The sequence below is a fragment of the Pongo abelii genome, chromosome 8 (genome assembly GCF_028885655.2).
Source record: "Pongo abelii isolate AG06213 chromosome 8, NHGRI_mPonAbe1-v2.0_pri, whole genome shotgun sequence".
Taxonomy (NCBI): domain Eukaryota; kingdom Metazoa; phylum Chordata; class Mammalia; order Primates; family Hominidae; genus Pongo; species Pongo abelii.
Window position 1 is genome coordinate 5968579 of NC_071993.2, and position 24962 is coordinate 5993540.

Below are 24962 nucleotides of genomic sequence, written 5' to 3' on the forward strand. Positions count from 1 at the left end.
AGATACAAAAATTAGCTGGGCATGGTGGCACACACCTGTAAACCAGTCTGGGCAACAGAGCAAGACTCCATCTCAAAACAAAAACAAAAACAAACAAAAAACCAAAAAATAAGTAAAGGCATAGAGCCAATAGATAATGTTAAGGATAATATGCAAAACTCTCCTAGCATTTAAAACAGCTACTTTTCCAGTGAAAATGTTTGCTTCTCTTCAATATTTTACACCCCAGAGAGCCTAGTAAATGCAATTCTCTTGCCCTGGCTGAAGAGTTCTTAACTTCTGAAATCCAGTGTAAAAACAGAGAGCCAGGAATTTCATACAATGGGTATTTATGGCTTCAAATAACATTATTTCTGAAAACAAAAACCTGTGTGTGAGGGGGAGGCACTTTATGGAGTAAAAGGCTTTTTTTTAAGTTTTTGCCTAGAAACAAATTCAAGTCAGGTTTCTATTTAAAGAGATAAAGCACTTCAGAATCCTGACCATTTCAGAAGAATATCATGGGCAATTTCTTCCATAGAGATGGGGCCAAAGAAACCAGGCTACGGAGCTACCCATCAATGGAGTAAGGCAAGCCTCGGGGAAGCTGGGACGTTATAAGAAGTAACAAACCTTAGCTGCATAATGAAGTGCTGTGAGGTGGGTTGATGTGGCTCTCACATCTACATCGACGCCAAGTTCAGAGACCAAGAATCGGATGGCTTCGTCCTGCCCTGTGACGGCTGCCCTGTGCAGAGCCTGGGCACCCAGGCTGTCTTCTGCTGAAAGGCAAGCCTAGTGGGCAGAGGAGAGAAAGGAGCAAAGGTCAAAGATAAGAAACAGGGCAACTTAGATCTGGGCATCTGCTGGCACTTCAGCAAAACTGAGCTGTTTACGCACAGCTCTCTGGGTGGAGGATATGTGGCTTTTGTCTGATTCTCAAAGGACTCTCTTTTTTTTGAGATGAAGTCTCACTCTGTTGCTCAGGCTGGAGTGAGTGCAGTGGTGCAATCTTGGGTCACTGAAACCTCCATCTCCTTGGTTCAAGCGAGTCTCTCGCCTCAGCCTCAGGTGTGTGCCACCACACCTGGCTAATTTTTATATTTTTAGTAGAGATGGGTTTTAACATGTTGGCCAGGCTGGTCTCAAATTCCTGACCTTAGGTGACCCACCCGCTTTGGCCTCCCAAAGTGCTGGGATTACAGGCATGAGCCATCGTGCCCTGCTCTCAAAAAAGGGCTCTCTAATCAAAAAGATGTTTATGATTTGATTCAATGTTCCAGGCTATGGTGCCAAAAGCACTATCAGCAGAGATAGTTTGTTGTTATTATTGCTATAAAACAGCTACCATTTACTGAATATTTTGCTAACTGCTTTATGTACATTATATTATTTAATCCTTATAAAACTTTCTGAAGAAATTAAATTTCTCTCCATTTTACAGATGGGAACACTGGTGCTTAAAGAGGTCACCAAGTCCCAGAGAGAGAGTTTGGAGGGGCTGGAGAATGGAACCTGGGATCTGAGTAACAATGTGCTCTGCTTATCCTGTGATCTAAAATTTGTAGGAAGAACCAAAAGAATAAAAACACAACCATTTTTATACCCCATGTTCACTGAGGAGCAGCCTAGCGACGTCGATGTGACCACACTGGATTGCATCCATCAAGGGGGTGACGCCACAGTTGTCTCTGTAGTCTGGTTCATATTGGCACCTAGAGCCAAAACCCCAAGTAAGAGCTGAGAAAATTCACCACCTCAAACCTAGGGGACAATTGACACCTGATCACCTGCAGGTGGACTGCATGTGTGCAAATGACCTGTGAGCGTGGAGCTCTCTCTATTCTCCCCCATCTCAGTGTCCGAACTGAGCACTAAGCCTTCAGGAGCGTGATGGTCTTCCCCAGCAGACCCGCTGCTCCTCTAAACTTCTCCGTCCCATTTGACAGCACTTGGTCTCTTCAGCTTCTTGCACCAGAGGCCTGGGAAGCCACCTCTTGCCACTGCCTTTCCCTCATCCTTCATAATCAATTGATTACCCCCATCCTTCAATTTCACAGCCAAAATATTTAGGACATCTGTATCTGAGCTGGGCATGGTGGCTCACGACTGTAATCCCAGCACTTTGGGAGGCCGAGGTGGGTGGATCACCTGAGGTCAGGAGTTCAACACCAGCCTGGCGAACATGGTGAAACCCCGTCTCTACCAAAAATATAAAAAATTAGCCAGGTCTGGTGGCATGCACCTGCAATCCCAGCTACTTAGGAGGTTGAGGCAGGAGAATCGCTTGAGCCTGGGAGGTGGAGGTTGCAGTGAGCTGAGATTGCGCCATTGCCGTCCAGCCTGGGTGACAAAAGTGAAACTCCATCTCAAAAACTATTAAAAAAAAAAAAAAAAAAAAAAAAAAAAAAAAAAGAGGGAAAATCCTCAGTGTGGCTGACAGCATTCATTCTCCTACCCCGTCACTGTTCGGGCGTCTTTTGCTTTCTTAAATGCACCACACTTTTTCCTGGTTCGGAGCATCCGTGCGTGCTGTTACTGCTGTCTGGAATGCTCCCTTGCCTCCCGCTTTCAGCTAATTTCTTTTTCTCCTTCAGGTCACAGCTTAAACACTGGCGCTGAGATTCTTTACTCTTAAGCCAAATTGGGTCTTCCCATTATTTGTTCTGTAGGGATCCTGCAAGTCCTTGTAATGCACACCAGACTTTTGGGACTCCTTCATGGTCTGTCTTTCCTGCCAGTCTGTGAGTTCCAGGAGGGTAGAAACTACATGTGTCTTGTTTCTGTTGTGGCCCTTGCACCTGGTACAGGGCTTACTTATTTTTTTATTTTTTATTTATTTTTGAGACGGAGTCTTGCTCTGTTGCCCAGGCTGGAGTGCAGTGGCGCGATCTCGGCTCACTGCAAGCTCTGCCTCTCGGGTTCACGCCATTCTCCTGCCTCAGCTTCCCGAGTAGTTGGGACTACAGGCGCCCGCCACCATGCCCAGCTAATTTTTTTTGCATTTTTAGTACAGACAGGGTTTCACCGTGTTAGCCAGGATGGTTTCGATCTCCTGACCTTGTGATCCGCCCGCCTCGGCCACCCAAAGTGCTGGGATTACAGGCGTGAGCCACCGAGCACTAAATGAATGTATAAATGCTTGTTGAAAAAAATAGAAAAATGGATGATTTTGCCACTGAAAACATTTCCCCCAGATATTTGTTATTTTTGTCTCATATTCTTTATCTGCTATGTCTTTTGTTCATTTTTCTTTTGAAAGCCTAATTTTTTTCTTAAAAATGTGTCTGAGCTCTTTATGTAGCACTGATATTAACTCTTTGTCATAGTTAGCAAATATTTTCCCTGACTTGCTGTATTGTTCTCACCTCTTAAGAAGCACCTTGACCGCCTCTAAATGGCCATGCATTGCTGGGAGGAGAAAGAAAGCTGAGAATTAGAGCTTTTTAGTGTACACATAAAATGCTTCCTGCCTCCTGGCTTTGCTCTCTGCCCCATTCTATTAGTGATAGCTTACAAGAAGGAGTCATTAAATTGGGTACACTGTTACCGCCCTACAGGAATAAATATTTAACTGGATAAAGTGGTAAACAATAATGTTTTCACTTTATATGTACACAGCCAACACTTGATTATCTTATCTTCACGTGCACTTTCATGGGAAACTTTCAATCCTAAAGTTACACTTCTGTGCTGCGGATCCCCAAGACTAGTCCATTTTTGCCCAGGAAATGCAAAATATTGTAACAGTAATCCATGGCAAAGTAGCCTGGATTTAATTCCCCTACTAAAAGTAACTATACTCAAAGGTTATGACTACTTGTTTTCCACTATTTTGGGTGAATGATGGAGTGCTGATTGTTTCTCCAGGCGAGAAACTGGTCAAATAATTCATGAGCTAAAAAAAAGTTCTCTACTTACTTGCGAAGTTTTAGAAATGATTCCTTGGTCCCTAATTGCCAACTGTGGCTCATGCCTGTGATCCCAGCACTTTGGGAGGCCGAGGTGGGCGGATCACTTGAGGTCGGGAGTTCGAGACCAGCCTGGCCAACATGGGGAAACCCCACCTCTACTAAAAATATGAAAATTAGCTAGGCATGGTGGCATGCGCCAGTAATCCCAGCTACTCAGGAAACTGAGGCACGTGAATCGCTTGAAACTGCAAGGCAGAGGTTGCAGTGAGCCGAGATCGTGCCACTGTACTCCAGCCTGGGGCGACAGAGCAAGACTCTGTCTCAAAAAAAACAAAAAACAAAAAGCAACACTATAAAACGTCACAAGTGATGATTTTTAGAGAAACTAAAAGCCCTCTATCCTAATCAATGTACTACCTAGAAAGCTACAAGTTATTTTCTGAATTTCTTAATCTAGACTCTTGAGCTCCTTAATATCTAACTTCTGAAATTACAATAATTTTACTTTTTACTAATTGTTTTTCTTTTTACTTTCTTCAAACAAATGAGCAAATCAAAACTTTTTACTAAAATAATCTACAAATAGATAATTCAGAGTTAAGAATCACTACTCCAAATAATAAAAACTGTAACCCAAATTTACATTAGATGTTATTGGGCCGAGGTATTTAATTATGAGTATCTATATTTATTTAAATGTATAGCACTATGGTAGGTGTTACTAAGGCTATGAGGATATATATTTCCCTCCTGCCTTTAAGAGTAACGATGTAAACATGGTAAAGAAAATAGCACTAACCAGTTACTTTGTGCTATGTGCCAAGCATTGTCTAAAGGATTTACATACATCATGCTCTTTAAACTCTGCAACAACCCTGAGACATACTATCACTGACATTATTATTTGGTTGATGAGAAAACTTGCTCAAGAGAGAGACTAATCTCCTTGCCCAAGGTCAAAGACTATGTACTACAGAACCAGCTCATGGGCAAACAATCTAGGGAGGATAACACAGATACACACGAAAAATAAACTAATACCACAGCATGCTAGCCAACTTATGTTAACTTTAGAAATTGAATATATGCCAAAAGGCCCCTAGATGCTCTTTTTTTTTTTTTTTTTTTTTGAGACGGAGTTTTGCTCTTGTTGCCCAGGCTGTAGTATAATGTAGTGCAATCTTGGCTCAGTACAACCTCTGCCTCCTGGGTTCAAGCCATTCTCCTGGCCTCAGACTCTGGAGCTCCCCAGTAGCTGGGATTACAGGCAGCCGCCACCACGCCCGGCTAATTTTTTGTATTTTTAGTAGAGATGGGGTTTCACCATGTTGGCCAGGCTGGTCTTGAACTCCTGACCTCAGGTGATCCACCCACCTCCGGCCTCCCAAAGTGTTGGGATTACAGGTGTGAGCCACTGCACCTGCGCTCCCGCCCCCACCCCCTCCCCCGCCCAGATGTTCTTATTCTCTGCCTTCTGTTTTCCAAAATCCTCCTTTCCCCTGAAGGTGACCTGAACAAGATGAGGTTGGGCAGTGCTGGGTAAAGCAGCCACATGTGTGTACTGCTCACCTGCAGAGCTGTAGGCTGTACCTGCAGTGTGCAGAGGAGTCCTTCTAATTTTGCTCTCTGTCTTCCAGGCACCTGGGCAAACAGTGAGCAGGTACTGGAGGATCAGAGGGTCGCCTTCTCGACTGGCAATGTGGAAACTGTTCCAGCCATCTTTGTTCTTCAGGAGTGGATTGGCGCCATGTTCCACCAGCTCCTGGATCACCCCCAGATTCTTCCTTGTGCAGGCCATCATCAGAGGAGTCCTAAGGCCAACCAGGAGAAGCTGTCAGATGGAGGCGGCTAAGACATTAGAAGCCAGGGGCCAGGTCTTCAAAACACACACATCCTTGGCACAGATGGAAAACCTAGAGGATTCAGGGGTCTGGCAGGCAGGAAAACAGCTTTGACCGGCAACCTCTGTGCCTTCTGTGAGGACCCTGGGAGAAATAATAAGGGGAAAATGATTGTAACGAATGTGTACCTAGAGGAGAGGGTGCCTGGGAGACAAAGCTGCTGATGAGCTAGTTCACAGGATAGCAGTGAACTGGGGCAGAGCTAAGAAAACCCACAAACAACCCTCAACACATAACGAGGTCTATTCCCCTGCCCCAGTGGGGAAGATGTACTTCCCCGTGTTCCTAAAGAGGTTCACACCCTCTAACGAACCTGACCTAGTGAGTACTAAAATCAGTGTCAATCTAACAAACGAAATGCAATTGGCTTGTGTGATGGTGGAGCTGAGTATCTCTGACTGGGGTGGTTATGCAAGGCTGCACGTATGTGATACAACTGCACTGTGCTCTACACACACAAGCGCGTGTATAACTCAGGAATTCTGGCTATTGATTGGAGCAATGTCAATTGAAACCATGCATCGGTGCAGAAGTAACTTAGCTAAATGTCCCCAGAACATCGCATTCGGAAGCTATCTGTATAGTGCACACACTTCATTGTTTGGTAATATTCTCTGGTTATATTCGACACTATTCTGTGCTCTGGAAAGGGAGGTGACTGCCCCGACCAGTTAACCCACAAGGGCAGGAACGAGGGACTCTGCAGGTCATCTGCGTTTTAAGGGAAAGTTGGGCAGGACGTCCCTGCCGCTGAGCAGGCCTGGGGTGAGAACTAGGAGCTGAGAACAGCTATGGTGTCCAAGGGGACGGAGAAGCACAGGGAACTCGCTACGACTCTGCGGGTAGAGGGGAGGCGGGGTGTCTTTCCGCTTCACACCTACCAGTCGGCCTTCTTCAGGCAGTCGACCGCTGCCCCCCGGCCCAGCAGGTAGCGCACGCAGTCTCGGTGGCCCATGGAGGCCGCCTCGTGCAGAGGCCGCTTGTAGTCTCGGTTGGTGGCCTCGATGTCCATGCCCCAGGCCTCGGCCAGATAGGCCAGCACGTCCCGATGGCCGTGGCGCGCGGCGCAGTGCAGGAGGGTATCCCCGGCCGGCCCCGGGCAGCCCCCCGCCACCTGCAGCTCCTCCTTCAGGGCGCGCAGCCGGCCCTCCTGCACCAGCCTGCAGAGGCGGCGCGGGTCCCCGGGCTGGGCCATCGCCGCGGGTCGGGCCAGGCTGTGCGGGGCAGCGGCGGACGGGACACCGGCGGCCGGGCAGGCAGAAGCCGAGGGCGAGTGGGACTTTCCGCCTCTTCACGCAACCTGCCCCGCGCGCCCCAACCCGGCAGAACCGCCCCTCACGCCCCCGGCCTTGTCCCCGGCAGAGCCGCCTCCTCACACCCCCGGCCTAGTCCGCAGGCGGGCTGCCCCCTCACAACCCCGGCCTGCCCCGCGTGGGAGAAGCCGCGGTCCCGGGCACGGGGCGGTTTTTCCTCAGGGACGGGGCGGTCCGGGATGAGCACAGAGGGGCCTGGGGATCCGAGAGCGCTGGCGTCCGCCGTCCTGGAGCTGCCGCGGCCCGTAAGTGATTCGGGACTGAACACGTGAGGGAGTGGGGCGCGCCGCTACACCGCAAAGCTCCAAAGTGGAGGGTCCAGGAGGGCGCGCACAGTCTCGCCCGGCGCCGGGCAGGGTGGCTCCTGAAGCAGCCAGGCCCAAGCGCGACCTGCCCCGCACGCGTACTCAGGGCCGCCCCAACCTCCAGCCGCTGGGGGCTGGCGTTCCCGGGCTCCGCCCCCGTCCCCGCCCCTCGACAGCCGCCGCTCCGCGAGGACTCGGAGAGCTCGAAGGAACTCTGGGAAAGTTTCCCCGCTCCGCCCCGGCCCGAGCGGAAGCGCAGATGGGGCGTGGCCCGGTGGCTGTGGCCGCGCCCCCACCGATTGGCGTTAGTGGCCGTCTGTCAGCACGCCCCCTCCGGTCTCGCGTTCCGATTGGTCGCGGGAGCCGTCAGTCTGGCTCCGGCGGCGGGCGCTTCCCGGGGCTTCGGCGGGGCGGAGCTCGCGGAGGAAGTCGGCGGGCGTCTCGGGCTCCAGGTCCCGGCCAGAGGAGGAGCTCGCTGCCGGGGGACGCTGGGCTGGGCGGCCGGCGGCGCTGGCCCGGCGGCGGCGGCAGCGGGGTCCGGGTCCGGAGCGCCACAGTGCGTGAGGCCGCAGACGTGGCAGGGAGTGTGGGAGGGGCTCCGCCGTGTGGAAAACTTAACCTTCGGGGTCCTGCGCGGGGGGTCCGGGCCCGGGGTGGGGCAGCGGGGGGTCCGGGGGCGCGAGGCTAGGCTCGGGCAAGCGCGGGCGTGGGGGCTCGGCCGCCCGGGCCGTGGGCAGGTGGAGGGCGCGGCGGGGGTTCGCGGGGGAGGCCAGGGCGCTCACTGAACTCGGTCGGGAGCGGCCCCCGCGCTGCCCCCCGAGGCCAGGGAGGCGCAGCGTGTGGGTCCTCGGGGCTGGAAGGGCAAGCGCGGGGACGTGGCCACGGCTGCTAGCAGGCCAGGCTTTCCCGTCTACTCTGACGTTTTGACCTTGGGCAAGTCATTTTTCGCTGCCCTCTGCCCCTGTGTCATCGGTAGTCTCTCTGCCCCTCATATGAGCATGGGAAGCCTAAGGCGATGTGGAAGGCCTGGCGCTGGTGGAGGGCACGGCGAGAGCTGGGCAGGCTGTGGGTGATGGAAGAGATCAGTAGGTGTTGGGTTCCTTACCCGATCTGATTAGGTGCCAGTCACTTAACCTCTCCGTGTTTTCGATTCTTTTAGGGAGTAGAATGGGAGTAGCTCCGATTTGCCAGGCCTAAAAACGAGTGTCGTTTACATTTTTTATTGCACTCTGTGGTCCGAAGACAACCCTATGAGGCATCAGTAGGGTTTTACAGGTGGTGTAGTGGAGGCCTAACGAAGTCAGCAGAAGGCAGGATGGTAGCGTGTGTTGAGTGTCCGCCAGCGTCTGCCCCGTGGTAAAATGAGCGGGGATAAATGAAAAGACTTCTGGAATGGGCCCATGAAGATAAGTCCGTTTTACTCATGAGCAGATTGAGTTTGGTTAAGGTAACAGTGATGTGGATAGCCGCTGGAGACAGAACTAGTCCGAGTACCAGCTTTGCTCAGGTTATTGTTCTATCGTGCCTTGTCACTCCAGAAAAAGAAAAAAAGGAAGGCATAAAAGTTGTTTGAAATGCACAAAAGTGTAGGGCGTGCCAAGCAGTGTTCTGCTGCCGTTGAAGTTAGTGCAGATTGGAAGTTGAGGCATCTGGTAGCTGCATGCTTTTTGCTTTTACCCCCGCCCCCCTCCCAGTTTCAGATGACTCTATCTTCTCTTGCATTATGTCTCTAGTTTCCCTGTTTTTTAAACATAATTGGGACACATGGGTTCACAATAGGTTGGAATATATATATATTGAGACAGAGGCTCGCTCTGTTGCTCAGGGTGGAGTGCAGTGGCACGATCTCGGCTTACTGCAACCTCCGCCTCCCGGGTTCAAGCGATTCTCCTACCTCAGCCTCCCAAGTAGCTGGGATTACAGGCGTGTGCCACCATGATCGGCTGATTTTTTTGTATTTTTAGTAGAGACGGGGTTTCACGATGTTGGCCAGGCTGGTCTTTAAACTCCTGGCCTCAAGTAATTCACCCAGCTCGGCCTCCCAAATGCTGGGATTACAGGCGTGAGCCACCGTGCCTGGCCAGGTTGGAATATTTGAACCCAGGATAATTGGTTACTTCATTGGTGTTGCACACTCAATTCTGCTTCTTGTGTCTTCTCTATGAACTTACTTTGGTCTGTATCTCCCTTTGGATAACTAAATGATAATGTATGTGAATCATGTGAATCTGTCCCGCAGCTCCTGTGATTTTCTGAGGCAAAAGCTTGGTCTAGTGGGGCGGGATCTGAACAGTAAGCTAATGGATGGAGCTGTTTCCTGGGTCTTGCTGTTTTCCGGTTGGGCTGCTCATTTCTTTTGTGCAGACTTTTGGAGGTTGTGGTCTGGCCTTTACTGTCACGTCACATGTAGTCGTCACTGGCACCGACTTGCTCCTTGGCTGTCTTTCCTTTTCCTCCTGTTTTTCGTGGGTATGCTCTTCAGCATGCCCATTGGTACACTGATCATTTGACAGGTTTCGTGATTTGTGAGTGTGTGTAGACACCACTATTGGTATTAGATTTAGAATTCTAATTTTGGGTTTGTTGACATCTTTTTGCTGCTTATCTCATTCTTCTATCCCTTCTAGGCTGATTTTATTTGGAAACTGAATTTGGATTCCATCTTTGCCTTTCTGGCTGTGAAATTACCTACTTTTAGAAAGCATCTCAAATCTTATGTCTGTAACTGTCATTCACATGCCTTTTGAAGACCGGTCTCAGATTTCAGAGGACCTCCTGGAGCATAAACATGGTATTCCACAGATAACTTAAAGCCAGAAATTATTTTTAAAACTGGGACTTTCAGCCTCCCTCTCACTCCGGGGGAAAAAGTGATTAAAATACAAACACTGTTTCTCTTTTATTCCTTAACATGGTTAATGACATTAACATTTCTTTTGAACGTTCTAGTAGAAATGCCAGTTATCCTTGTTGCTCTTTATCTTTTATCTTTCTGTCTTGTCAAACAAAGCCGTGTTCTTATTCACCTGCAGGGTCTGCTACTCTCAGGCCTTTGCCAACTCTCACATAGGTTGGTATGGTGGCTTTCTGACTTGTTTTCCTGACAATCTCCATGTCTCTCCACCTTCTATCCTCTCTCCCGAGTCATTGCCCTAAAGTGTAAATTTGATTGTGTAATGACCCTGCTTTAAAAATTGGATGAGGCCGGGCATGGTGGCTGACGCCTGTAATCCTACCACTTTGGGAGGCCGAGGCAGGTGGATTGCCTGAGCTCAGGAGTTCTAGACCAGCCTGAACAACACGGTGAAACCCTATCTCTACTAAAATACAAAAAATTAGCCGGGTGTGGCGGCGTGCACCTGTAGTCACAGCTACTCGGGAGACTGAGGCAGGAGAATCACTTGAACCTGGGAGGTGGAGGTTGCAATGAGCCGAGACTGTGCCATTGCACCCCAGCCTGGACCACAGACAGAGTGAGACTCCGTCTCAAAAAAAAAAAAAAAAAAAAATTGGATGATATCTTGAAGCCCCTACCTGATAAAGTCCAATTTCTTTTTTTGAAGCCCAATTTCTTTATCATTATGTGTAAGGACCTTTGTAGTCTGTGGCTCCAAATTCCTTTTCCAGCCTTGTCTCCTGTCATTCCTCATCAGGGAACCTCTTGTTTTGATGAAGCCCAGCTTTCCTGCCACACTAGTGCATTGTTAATGTCTCTGTATTTTTGCACACATTGTTTCCTTCTGCCTTACTGAATCCCGTGATTCTTTCAAGGCTCAACTCTTCGTGAAGCCTTTTTCAACTTTCCTAACTCTATTTATGTTTCTTTACTATCATAACGCTTCATGCATGCATTTATGTAGTTGTTATATTACTTTATGTTTAGTAACTTGTGTTTTGGTAGCTGCCTTATGGGTAGGCTTATTCACTTTTGTATCACTAATGTCTAAAATAGCATTTAATACCAAGGATACCACAAGACAAAGCCCTCATGGAGTTTAAAATGAATCTGGGACATAGCGGATACGTAAAAGTAGTTGTGGAATGAATTGACTGTAGAAAAAGCCTTTCAAATATATAAAATTATATCCTAGACCATAAGTAGTGATCTTTCTCTTGTTTTTCAAACATTCCTTCCTTTCCTTAGGAAAAACATAGAATGGAAAGCCCAGCCCATCCTTGTTGGCTGTCATACACGAGTGCTGTCTCCAAGGGAGTCATAGGTGTCTCAGATGTGAGAGGATCCCAGGGAGATTAAGCTTACTGCCTGGGAACTTTTGGATTTCTGGAGAAGCAGGCTGTGGTAGCCTGGCTCTGCATCAGTGAATACCTGGGAAAGGAGCTGGAGCTCTATTTTGCTTGCTTTCTGCATTCGTTTCTTTTAGAGCTAATGGGGACACAATATTTAGAAGTTTTTCCATTTCGGGTCTACAGCATTTAGTGGTATTTTCCTTATAGTTATGTTTTCCAAATACTTCTCAATTTCTTTGGTTCTGACATTTCACAATGATTTTAAAAAATGTATTATGGAAATTAAACTTGAGGTTTTCAGAAGCTGCTTTCAAGGTTTCTAGATACAGAGAGAAGAATGTCACAGTAGGAAGTGCACTGGACTAGGGGAGTCAGGAGACCTGGGTTCTTGTGTTGGCGCCGTCACTCATGAGCTACGAGGTGACTTCAGGCGAGTCCTCTCTGAGCCCCAGCTTAATCACGGTACAATTATAGGATTGCTTTGAGGGTCAAATGAGAATATAGGAAAGAACTGCAAAAGCGGTAAAGCACTTAGGAGCTATGGGATAGTTGAGAGCTTCAGAGTCAAGGAAGACAGCCCACACTTTAGAAGAAGTGCTGCAGCTGTGCATTTGTTCATTTAATCAGCAATTATTTATGAAGCAATATGTGTTACATGCCGGGTGTAAGTACCTCTCTACTCCTTCCCACTAGAACAGAGAGCTTTTAGTCTGGGATGGAAGACGTATTAAATACAGACTTATACAAATAATTGTTATTAATATAATATGTAATACAATGCAATTATATTAAAACAATAATTTGTATTAGACACATGTTAAGTGCACACTTACACAAAGAATTGTTACAAGTATCTCGGATGTACAGGGCGGTTTTATTCCTGCGAAATGCTTCCTGGCTTGAGTGAATACTTTTATGGTGCTGGAGTTGAGAGATAACACAGTTAACTGTTGAAATTGGGCTATTCCCATTTCACAGGCTGCTATTGGACCTGTCAAGTGCCTGAGTCATGTGATAATGGGCTACATTGCACAGGGCCCCTGGGCCATCTCCAGAGGAGATGCCAGAGGACAAGTGCCCACTTGCTGATGTTCACAGAGCACCCTGAAAGTAAGAGGCATGTGGGAAACTGACCAGGGCGGTTAGTTGGCTGCGAAATTGTCCAGATTAGCAAAACTGCCCTCTGCGAATCTTTGTTAAAGTTGGGTATGGTATTATAGCAGTTTCTCCAGTCAGGTACCTTGTACTAGAGAGTCAACTTGATTTTTTTTTGAAAAAGCAATTATTTAATGTTTCCTTTCAGGAATTCTAGGTACTTATTGTCTTCGTCTTGTCCATTTAGGTCTGTAACCTATAAGTTTTAAAGGACTTTTTGGTAGGAATTCTGATTAGTAAAGATAGAGGAAGAAAGGAAATTATTTGGTATCCATTTCAAGTGATCCTGAATGGTTAGGGTAAGCTTTGCTGCAGTGACAAATAGATCCAGACATGTAATGGCCTCACAATAGAAGTTTATTTTTCAATCCCATAACAATCTAAGGAGGCTACAGGTCATGGTGGTGGTTGGAGTTTGTGTGTGTAGGTGTGGGGAGGGTTCTTTTTAAAGCAGTAGTCCGAGGATTGAGGCTGCTGGAGGCTCTTCTATTTTGAACACCCGGCTTCCAAGGATGTCCTGGGAATCAGCTTCCCAGTTGAGGAGAAGAGGAGAAGGGTGGAGGGCAGGTCTGGAAGAGGCTGTGCTGCTCCTGTTCCCATTGCATTGGCTGCCACCCAGCGGTAAGGCGACATCCACCTGCACGCAGGACTGGAAAGTATAGCCCAGCTGTGTGCTCAGGGAGAAGAGCAGCAACATTCTTTGCGGCAAAACCTGAAACACTCAGTTTCACTTTCTGTGACTTGTTTTGTAAGTTGTTTTCAATAAAGAAGATTAAAAAAAAAGCCAGGCAAATGAAAGCATAGGGGAGGAGTGGCAGACACGCAGTTCTCACTCTGCGACTGCAGGAGTGTCTCTTGTTTCCCCCTTGTGCACTTTGAGGAATGAGGGGATAGACGTGGTCCCTTCCTTCTAGTTCTCAGTAGCAGAGTTCTTGTAAGGACTCGTTCAGGGAAGACTGATAAGGGTCTCATCTCCATCAGGGGACCTTACCAGGGCGTGGAGTGGGTCAGAGTGGGCTGGGAGGGGATAGACCGTCATCAAGGTGAAGAGATTTGAGGGGTGGTGGAGGGCTAAACTCCAGATCTGACCACTTCAAAGTCAGCAAAGGCCAGGAATTGCTGAGGTAGGGCTAAAAGCTGAGGGTTAGCGAAGAGAGGTGGGTCCTAGAATGGGGACCCCTGGGGTGGAGGACAGAGAAGTCACGCTGTTAGAAAGCCGGCACAGAAAAGGCAGTGTGGGAATGAGCTTACTTAAGCCTGGGGAATATTCGTTTGACAAAATGGTTTGTGTACATTCTGGTTTTTCTGCCCTGACACCTGAGGGCTCTAACACATTTCTGTTGGTCATTGTGGAAGAGAGTGTCCAAGGGTGGGAGCACAGATGCCGAATTTGGTGTGTAGGAGACCAATTTCAACAACTCTGGGGGCCTTGTAGAGTTTGCAAAGCCCCATAAGTGATTCTAATCTCTCTGCACCCACAAGAACCCCTAGTTTAGACACAGCTTCCCTTTATCTGTGGTCATTCACCACAGATAATTTCATTCCCTAAAGAATCACAAGTAGCTTCTAACGGTAAATGCCCTTTATAGGAGGTGTAAAGAGCACTTGCTGTGTAGGGAGGGAGGCATACCATGAGCTTTGCGTGACTCAGGGAAGGAGGATTTTTATGGAAGAAGTAGCATTTGAGCATTTTTATTTTGATAAAGTTATTTTTGAACTGCTTTTTAAAAAGGTATATTAATAAGAATAGAAGGGTGATTAGAATTCTAGTGTAGTGTTTTGGTTTTATTTTTAACCGTTTAGCAAGAACATTAATGCTATTAAAACAAAACTGATGTGCCTTAGGAGACACTTAGATTGGTGTGGTAGTCACATATTTCTTCTGACGTTTCTGTTGCTAGGTGTTGACATAGATTTAGAGATAGGTGTTGTCACCCTCAATGTGGGTGGCTTGAGTACTTACATATATATTGTCTCATTCTCTGTATTCAGCATGGCAGGTTATTATAATCCTCATTTTCATAAGCAAGGCTTTGGCGATGAATATACCTGCCAAGTGTGGGTCTTCTCCTTCACCCCACAGCCTCGGAGGGGCTTTAAGGGAACATTAAGTGTAATGCGTGTAATTGCAGAGGAGGTGGACACAGGGCTCCTGCAGAGGAGGTAGACACAGGGCTCCTGGCTCCCAGTTCAGAGCATCACAGCACCTGTCTCTGAGACCAGAGATACAGTTTAGTTTTCCTGACCTCCAGCTGACGTTAGAAAAGTTATTTTTGATACATATATCCAATAAATCCAAGGGGTGGGGAATCCAGTAAAAGTGTTAATAAAAATCCAATAAAAGTACCAGCTCTCCCACCAGCCAAACTATGGCTGGTAACGCCATTCCAGTTATATGATATAGGTTACTTATCTTAGTGCACAGAGGCCAGATCGCCAGTCTAAGCGCCCCTCCCCCAGTGCCGAACCTCAGTTCCTCCCAGGGTGGCTTCATGCCAGAACATACTGGAATATACCGGAACTCCCTTGAAGCAGAACACAGTGTTCCAACACTCCCATTAGCGCTTTCTGTTACTCCTGTGTCTTTGTTAGATTTCTGCAAACACTTAATCTTCGCAACAAGCATTTTGGATTCAGATGTATTTTCTGAGATAAATACATAAATAAAAATCTATCCTGTTCATATTACCTTTTCCAAAGCAGTTCCCTTTGGGACTGAACATTTTTGATGTTCTGTCATCAGTCTGTTGTGAGGTACCAGGGAGGTCTCCCTGTGGGAGCAGTTCTACAGTATATTCCTAGGGATTAGAGTGTAGGCTCCTGGACCTCCCAACCAAATTCTTCTCCCTGCTCCTCACCCTCCTTGACCTACTCAGTATTCACAGAACGTGTGCTGCCTCAGTCCATTTGGGCTGGTATAACAAAATACTATAACTGGGCCGCTTATAAGCAGAAGTCTTTCTCTCGCAGATCTGGAGGCTGGAAGTCTAAGATCGAGGTGCCAGCAGATTTGGTGTCTGGTGAGGGCCGCTTCCTGGTTCATAGATGGCACCTTCTCTTTGTGTCCTCACATGGTGGCAGGAGTAAGGAAGCTCTCTGAGACCTCTCTTATAAGGGCACTAATCCCATTTGTGGGGACTCCACCCTCGTGACCTTATCACTTCCTAGAACCGCACTTTTTTTTTTTTTTTTTTTTTTTTTTTGAGACACAATCTCTCTCTATTGCCCAGGCTGGAGTGCAGTGGCACAATCTTGGCTCACAGCAACCTCCACCTCCCGAGTTCAAGTGATTCTTGGGCCTCAGCCTCCTGAGTAGCTGGGGTTACAGGTGCCCGCCACCACACCTGGCTAATTTTTATATTTTTAGTAGAGATGGGGATTCACCATGTTGCCAGGCTGGTCTTGAACTCTAGACCTCAAGTGATCCACCCACCTTGGCCTCTCAAAGTGCTGGGATTACAGGCATGAGCCACCATGCCTGGCCCAGAGCCCCAAGTCTTCATACCATCGCCTTGGGGTGAGGATTTCAGTGTGTGAATTTTCAGGGACATGAACATTGAGTACATGGCACAGACTATATGTCTGGCCCCACGCTATCTACGTACAGAGTTACAGCAGTGAACGAGGTGGGCTAGCTGCTTACCTTGGGGCATGCTTACTGTCTTTTCGACTCTCAGGCATGTGATTGAGACATCTCCATCCCATTGATGGTCATTATCAATGCACCGTTGTTACAGTAAGGTGGCTGCAGAAGGCTTCGATAAAGCCATTCTTACATACTTCACAAAAAATGTTCCAGGGTTCACCCTGCATGTGTAAGTACCTCTTCTATACAGATCTGCCAGCCTCTGTTTGTAGCTATTTCCAAAAGCCAAATGTAGAAGGCCATCATAGATTTGGGTGGGCATCAGACCCTTCAACTGAGCCTGATTTTCTCACTGGTTATGTGCCTTTTCATTGACTTTCAGAAGCCTTCGGTACCTGACACACCATTCAGCTAAGCAGGCCTGCAGCTGGCCTGAGGTCCTGGGTCTCAGATATGAGTGGTTTGATGTTGATCTTGCTCCTTTGTGATGTTTTGTTTTGTTTTGTTTTTTTCCTTCATGATTTTATCCATGAAAGCTTTTCTTCTCCAGGCCATTGTGGCAGTAGATGTTCACCTCCTATTTAAGTGAGATATTCACTATTGGTAACTTTCTTTAGTGAGTGTCTCCAGTTATTTATTTTATTTTTTTCCTTTTTTCCTTACCCTTCAGCAGGACACATAGTGTCTCCAGTTCTAATTGTAGATACTGTACTGACCAGCTCTGAAGCAATTGGGACTGTTTGAGGAGAGAGAAAAGCAGGCATGAGTCCACTCTCTTGGATCTATAGAGCCTGTGGATTTGCTGCCTGGAATCCTGCACCTGCTCCTGCTGTTGAGCATTGTGTGGAGCACCTCACCCAGGATTTTTGGGTGTTCTGGAAGCCATGTTGCTGCTCTACTGTGTCTCTTTTGCCGATATGCCAGAGGTCCCCATTCAGGCAAAATAGTCCTTGGGTTATATTTGTAATATGAAGGGTTTTGAACAGAGGAAATAAAATTTCATGTCTTATTTTTTAAAAAGAGAACAACAAGACTTTTATGTTTTCTTTCCAGTGTAGAAAACTTAACAAATTTAGTTTTTAATGTAGAAAAACTTCACATTCATACTTTGTTTCTGTGTGAATAAGATGATTTGTTGTTGGTTTATTCTAGATAAACTGGTCAGCAACATTACAGAACCAGCACAAACCAGCACAAAACCATCAAAGTGGAGGGGGTGTTTGGTTTTCTGTTCATAATAAACGAGACGTGTTACTGGTTAGTTTAGAAGGGTATTTCCAGTAATACAGAATTGGCTGTATTTGGGCTGCTAATACACTTCCTGCTTTGCCATTAGGTGGCATCTTTATAATTTGAAAGATATTTCAGTGTCTTATGCAAGGTACTCACATAAGCCTTGTTAAATAGAGGAAACAGGTAAGTTTGTATGCATGCAGATGGATAATTCGACAGACAGTTTTGAGCATATTTTCTCATCTGTTCCTAATGACACTTAACAGACTTAGACAAGATCAGGCGTGTTCAGGGTGGTATGGCCGTAGACCTATCAGACTTAGGGACCTGAGGTGCCCTGAAGCCATAGAGCAACCAAGTGGCCAGCTGAGGGTGCCAGCCCACCCTCCTGCCAGGCCCTCCGCCCGCTCACCACGCTGTGCTGTGCTGCTCCGTGAGCGTGAGCGCATCTGTGAGTGCTGGCCCTGGCGCTCATGGGGTTGCACCCAGCTTCTAAGTTCAGGTAGTTAGACGATCTCCAGCCTCCTTTCAGAGGGGCTCGCAGAACTGCTTTTGTAGAATTGATTTTGGAAAAGTCTTAAAATATTCATGAAGTTTTTTTTTTTAAAAAAAAGCTGGTATTAAACCTTGAAAAAGTTAACTGAAATTTGGAACGGTGATTTCTGAATTAGCTAGGGAGGAATAATGAGAAAATATTGTAAACTATATCAACTAAACTCATTGGGGTCTTGGTTTTATGTATTTTCAAGCTTAAAGGAAATGTTGAGCTGGGCACAGTGGCTCACATCTGTAATCCCACCACTTTGGGAGGCCGAGGTGGGCGGATCTACCAGGAGGCCAGGAGTTCGAGACCAGCCTGGCCAACATAGTAAAACCCCGTCCCTACTAAAGATACAAAAGTTAGCTGCGTGTGGTGGAGGGGGCCTGTAGTTCCAGCTACTTGGGAGGCCGAGGCAAGAAAATCGCTTGAACCCAAGAGGTGAAGGTTGCAGTGAGCCAAGATTGTGTCACTGCACTCCAGCCTAAGCAACAGAGGGAGACTCTGTCTCAAAAAAAGAAAAAAAAAAAAAAAGAAATGTTGAGTGAGATTCTGGCATTTGATACCATAGTTTAGTGGTGGAGTATTCTTTATTTTTTTTTTTGAGATGGAGTTTCTCTCTTGTTGCCCAGGCTGGCGTGCAATGGCGCAACCTCGGCTCACTGCAACTTCTGCCTCCCACATTCAAGCGATACTCCTGCCTCAGCCTCCAGGACATACACTACCATGCCCAGCTAATTTTTTCTATTTTTAATAGAGACGGGGTTCACTATGTTGGCGAGACTGGTCTTGAACTCCTGACCTCAGGTGATCCACCCGCCTCAGCCTCCCAAAGTGCTGGGATTACAGGTGTGAGACACTGCGCCTGACCTACTGGAGTATTTTTAGGACCTGTGAAAATATACTGGTAGAACCTCCTGATTTTATTCTCTTTTGACCATCTCCTATAAAGGCTAACTTTAATTCTTTTTTTTTTGAGGTAGAGTTTTACTCTCGTCCAGGCTGGAGTGCAATGGCACAATCTTGGGTCACTGCAACCTCCATCTTCTGGGTTCAAGTGATTCTTGGGCCTCAGCCTCCTGAGTAGCTGGGATTACAGGTGCCTACCACCACACCTGGCTGATTTTTATATTTTTAGTAGAGACGGGGTTTCACCATGTTGCCAGGCTGGTCTTGAACTCTAGACCTCAAGTGATCCACCAACCTTGGCCTCTCAAAGTGCTGGGATTACAGGCATGAGCCACTGTGCCTGGCCTAATTCTTATTTTTTAAGAAGTGTATCTTTATATTTTAGTATTTGATGCCATAAGGAGGTAGCTAGATCTTACATGCAGTAACAGATGCAGAAGCATGGAGAATCTTGGTTACACATGGATAAGAATTACCTGAAAGAAGATGAGTGATACAAAACCAAGTATTTCAGTATCGTTGAAACAAAATTCTAGGCGCAATTGCTGCTGTGGTGTTTTGCTAAGGGAGGATATGAAGTTTTCTCCTCTAAAGGTCCTGAAAAGGAATTGGCTTCTCTTCCATTTGGGGGCTGGGGGAGTCGCTCCTGTCCTTTCAAGTCAGTTCTCAATACCGAGGGGCTCGGGGGGCTGAGAGGTGTGTGCCCTTTGGTCCTTCTCTCAAGGAAACTGCAGCCTGTTTTATTATCACGATGTTTTGCTTCTAGTTATGTGCTTTTCATGTTATGTGCTTTTTACTACAATTAAAGAAATTTTAACCATTTAACAAAAAAGAAAGTTATAGAAGTTTTTTGTTATTTAAAAAAATATATAGCCAATTCTTAAATACTTTCGATTATTATAGAAATATAAATGGCCTGGATAAAGTTAAGGAAAATATGCGAAACCTCAGTATATCCACTAATGACAACTTCTTTTTTTGCTGTGTCGCCCAGATTGGAGTGTAGTGGTGCGATCTTGGCTCACTACAACCTCCACCTCTTGGGTTCAAGCGATTGTCTTGCCTCAGTCTCCTGAGTAGCTGGGATTGCAGGCCTGCACCACCACACCCAGCTAATTTTTGTATTTTTAGTAGAGATAGGGTTTTGCCACGTTGGCCAGGCCGATCTCCAACTCCTGGCCTCAAGTGATCCACCCACCTCCGCCTCCCAAAGTTCTGGGATTACAGGCAGAGCCAGCGCACCCAGCCACAACTTTTTCTTAAATGAGCATTTCATGACCAAGGCTTCTAGAAAGTATAAGTAGGAAAAAAAAATCTTAAGATCTTAAAATGTCACTTAGGATTCTTCAATTCTAAGGAAGAAAAATGCTAAGAAACTGAAAGGACAAAGTTGGTGGGCAAGGGGAGGGGGGAAGCGTTGGTTGGGGTGTTGACAAAATTGTGTCACTATGCAGAAACTTCAGTAAAATGTGGTGGCTAGCTTGTAGAATCAGCGATAACTAATGAATATCCCCTTTCTTCTACCTGCTGGTACGAAACAGTGAGACGGTTTAAGCGGAAGCATCTTACTGCCATCGACTGCCAGCATTTGGCTCGGAGTCACTTGGCTGTGACCCAGCCCTTCGGTCAAAGATGGACAAACAGAGATCCGAACCATGGTCTCTATCCTAAACCCAGAACAAAAAGAGGGAGTAGGGGTATGTCTCCTCTAAAACTCTTGCATTTCAAAACCTGTAGTGTGTGGGTCCTTTGAATATCTCCTAGTTTAAAAGTATTTGTAAATGTTGCTGCTGTGACTTTGTAGTTTTCATGCAATAGCTTGACTTTTTTTTTATTGTGAGTTTTCCATGAAAAAATTTTTTTTTTGAGACGGAGTTTCACTCTTGTTGCCCAGGCTGGAGCGCAATGGCACAATCTCGGCTCACTGCAACCTCTGCCTTCTGGGTTCAAGTGATTCTCCTGCCTCAGCCTCCTGAGTAGCTGGGATTGCAGGTGCGTGCCACCACCCCCAGCTAATTTTGTTTTTTTAGTAGAGATGGGGTTTCTCCATGTTGGTCAGGCTGGTCTTGAGCTCCTGACCTCAGGTGATCCACCCGCCTTGGCCTCCCAAAGTGCTGGGATTACAGGTGTGAGCCACCGTGCCCCGCTGAGTTTTCCATGAAAATTCTATCCTATTATCTTAGTTCATAAAAGCTGCGGACAAGTGTGATGGAATGAATCCTACTAGCTTGTGTAATTATAAAGTGATAGAAGACATGGGCCAGTGTCACTCTTACTCCAATCCAGAAACACTGAGATTAGTTGACTCTTCATTTGTCTTCTCTGTCCAATCTGTCACTAGGTCCATGTGTCATTATTTTTCCTCCAAAATGTTCCTTCATCCTGAGCTCTTTGTCACCTAGTATCTGGACTACTACAGTAACCCTGCTCCTTGACTTCAGATTTTATCTCTGCTAAATCAACTGGAATGTCCCCCCTATGTACCAAATGAATTCCCACTTTAGTTAATAAATCTAGATTGCTTTATTTCCCTTTGATACAACTAATTTCAGAATTAAACTCAAATATTATCTGGTTGTCTTTTTTTTTTTTTTCTTTTTTTTGAGGCAGGGTCTTTCTCTGTCATCCAGGAGTGCAGTGGCACCATTTCAGCTCACTGCAGCCTCTGCCTCCCACCTCAGCCTCCCAAGTAGCTGGGACTTACAGGCGCGTGCCACCATGCCCAGCTAATTTTTGTATTTTTTTGTAGAGACAGGGTTTTGCTGTGTTGCCCAGGCTGGTCTCAAACTCCTGGGCTCAAGAGACCCACCTGCTTCCGCCTCTCAAACTGCCAGGATTACAGGTGCGAGCCACCTCTCCCAGCCTGGTTGTCTTTAACTATTGTATGTTTCCTACTGTGGGAACTACTATAACCAACTGTATGAGGCAGTTTGAAACTTACTTATATCCTGTCTGATACTGAGTTTGTTTCATATATAGAAGTCTGTTTCTTCTCTATTTTGAGTTCTTTACTGACAGGGACTTGTGAGGTGGCCCTGACCAGGTGGTAAGGTCTCAGTGACTGTGGGTGTGACTGCATTCAGCAGTTGAGAGATACCAGGATTGGGCTGGGAGCAGTAGCTCACACCGTATTTGTAATCCCAGCACTTTGGGAGGTTGAAGTGGGAGAACTGCTTGAGCCCAGAAGTGCCAGACCAGCCTGGACAACATAATGAGACCCCGTCTCTATTTAAAATAGTAATAATAATATTTTTTAAAAAAGAAAATACTGGGATTGAACCCTGATCATATGGATTTAACCTATAGTAATAGTGATGTCAAAACTCTGGGTTTCTATCAGATTGCCCAAGAAACAGTTAACAGTTAAATTGTTTTTTTTTTTTTTTTTTACCAATATAGAAAAGTATGTTTCAGTTTCATAAATTTTATTAAAGGCTAAACCGAGTTTCAGTCTATTCTCTTCCAAAGTGAATATTTTGGTTACAGCCATTTAGAAAGGAACTATGTATTATTGATAAAGTGTTTACTTCTTTGGCATTTAAAAATAATTTTTAGGAGTTTGAAAATGTTCCCTATGTTCCTGAAAAGTCTGTGAGGTTTTTCACTTTACATTTGTCTCAGAATCATTGGTGCTTAGTAAATGCTCACTGAACAAACATGTAGAAGAGATTAGGTACCATTCTAACACTATAAAGAGAATTCTGAGTCCCACCTTTTTATTTTAAAATAAATTAATGTGTCACCTTCACAGGAAGAAATACAAATAAAAGCTGGGCACAGTGGCTCACGCCTGTAATCCCAGCACTTTGGGAGGCCGAGGTGAGTGGATTACTTGAGGTCAGGAGTTCTAGGCCAGCCTGGCTAATACAGCAAAACCCCGTCTCTACTAAAATACAAAAATTAGCCAGGCGTGGTGGCGTATGCCTGTAGTCCCAGCTACTTGGGAGGCTGAGGCAGGAGAATCGCTTGAACCTGGGAGGCGGTGGTTGCAGTGAGCCAAGATCACACTACTGCACTCCAGCCTGGGTGACAGAGCGGGATTCCATCTCAAAAATAAATAAATAAATACATAAATAAAAAAGAAATAAAAGTTTTAGCACTGTCAAATGAGAAGAGTGAGATTTTCAGAATCCTGATAACCCCGAGCATGTGAATTTCTGCTTAAGCACATGTAGGCTTCCTGTTGTAGAGTGAGTGGGAGTGGGGCACTTTCTTAGTGGCAGTGTGGTTGTGAGCAGTCACCTCCTTTTTGTCTGTCCATTCAGATGTTCCCTGTGCAGCCTGTTTCTCTGTACTTGTATTTACTGCAGGGAGTATTGTTGGCCATCACACCGTGCGAAGACTGGTCTCTGTCTCTTTGCAAATGTGTGTCTGGTTATATGATAGAGCCAAATATAAATATTGTTTGGATTAGTTATTTATATAATCAGCTGGCCCATAAATGTGTTTTTATCTCTTTCCTCTATTAGCATAGATAATTAAAAATTAGTGTGTCTTATTTAGATTAACAGCTGGTCAACAGTCATCGTTCATTTCTTGTCCATCCTGTTTGGGTTCTCTCTACAGGTCAGGGACGTCAAAGATGCATCCCTGAGTTCTTCCTAGCAGGCAAGTGGCCGTGCACCAATGACATGGCCAAAAGCAATTCTGTTGGCCAGGACAGCTGTCAGGACTCTGAGGGTGACATGATCTTTCCTGCAGAGAGCAGCTGTGCACTGCCTCAGGAAGGCAGTGGAGAAGCATGGCTGGGCTCATCAGGGTCTGCCCCGGCCTCCAGGAAGCGGTCTCGGTCCTCTGAGGAAGAGAGTAACCAGGCTACCGGGACCAGCCAGTGGGATGGAGTTTCTAAGAAAGCTCTGCGGCACCATTTGTCTGTGCCATGCACAAGGCCTAGGGAGGCCAGGCAAGAAGCAGAGGACAGTATGTCTCGGCTCTCTGCAGAGTCTGGAGAAACCGACCAAGATGCTGGGGACATGGGTCCTGATCTCATTCCTGACTCATACTATGGGCTTCTTGGGACCTTGCCCTGCCAGGAAGCACCGAGCCACATTTGCAGCCTGCCTAGTGAGGTCCTGAGGCACGTGTTTGCCTTCCTCCCGGTGGAAGACCTCTATTGGAACCTGAGCTTGGTGTGCCACCTGTGGAGGGAGATCATCAGTGACCCACTGGTGAGTGAGTGCTGGAGTCGGGAGATGTTTCCTCTAAAAGCATGTAACTTTGCTTAACGCACGCTTCTAATCAGAGGATCTTTTCAGAAATGGCTTCCATTTGCCTTCAGAAGACATTCAAACTCCTTAGAGGCATTTAAGGCCTTCCGTGTCTGCCCCACCCTATGACTCTAGCCTCTTTGCCCGCTTCCACTCAACACAGCTTCGCTGTGTTCTGTCTACAGCTCATCTGCTGTGCCCTGACCACAGACTGCACATTCTTTCCCCTCCCTGGGTTGCTCTCATCCTCCCACCTTCCCCACCTGGAGGGTTCCTCATATGTCCCTTGACTTCTTTTTTTTTTTGAGACAGAGTTTCCCACTGTTGCCCATACTGGAGTGCAGTGGCACGATCTCAACTCACTGCAACCTCTGCCTCCCAGGTTCAAGTGATTCTCCTGCCTCAGCCTCCCCAGTAGCTGGGATTACAGGCGTGCGCCACCACACTGGGCTAATTTTTGTATTTTCAGTAGAGATGGGGTTTTACCATGTTGGCCAGGCTGGTCTCTGAAACTCCTAACTTCAAGTGATCTGCCTGCTATCGGCCTCCCAAGTGCTGGGATTACAGGCGTGAGCCACCACATCCGGCCCGTTTTTTTTTTTGTTTGTTTGTTTTAATGTAAGCATTTATAGCTATAAACCTCTCTCTTAAAACAGCACAACAACATTCATTGC

At 46.6% G+C, this 24962-nt stretch overlaps 2 protein-coding genes across 14 annotated transcripts in view; one reads left to right on the forward strand and one right to left on the reverse strand.

The window, feature by feature from the left end:
• Window positions 1-7582, reverse strand: part of ANKRD16 (ankyrin repeat domain 16) — a 28325-nt gene extending 20743 nt beyond the window's left edge. The window contains exons 1-5 of one of the 4 annotated variants that reach the window (XM_009245103.4): window positions 6676-7582; window positions 5463-5704; window positions 3348-3390; window positions 1586-1694; window positions 613-774 (exon numbers count right to left, since the gene is read on the reverse strand). In XM_009245103.4, coding sequence (XP_009243378.2) covers window positions 613-774; window positions 1586-1694; window positions 3348-3390; window positions 5463-5704; window positions 6676-6989 — 870 coding nt within the window. In that variant the 5' untranslated portion in view covers window positions 6990-7582. The remainder of the gene's footprint in view (window positions 1-612; window positions 775-1585; window positions 1695-3347; window positions 3391-5462; window positions 5705-6675) is intronic. The other 3 variants (XM_009245101.4, XM_002820493.6, XM_003777511.5) reach the window with 3 other exon arrangements.
• Window positions 7583-7802: 220 nt separating this feature from the next.
• The window catches only part of FBH1 (F-box DNA helicase 1), a 47572-nt gene continuing 30412 nt past the window's right edge, over window positions 7803-24962 (forward strand). For 4 of the 10 annotated variants that reach the window (XM_054521879.2, XM_054521881.2, XM_063727471.1 and 1 more), the window contains exons 1-3: window positions 7823-7968; window positions 20623-20778; window positions 23648-24249. In XM_054521879.2, the coding sequence (XP_054377854.1) occupies window position 7968; window positions 20623-20778; window positions 23648-24249 (759 nt within the window). In that variant the 5' untranslated portion in view covers window positions 7823-7967. Of the gene's footprint in view, window positions 7969-8571; window positions 13437-20622; window positions 20779-23647; window positions 24250-24962 lie in introns of those variants that run through there. The other 6 variants (XM_054521878.2, XM_054521880.2, XM_054521876.2 and 3 more) reach the window with 5 other exon arrangements.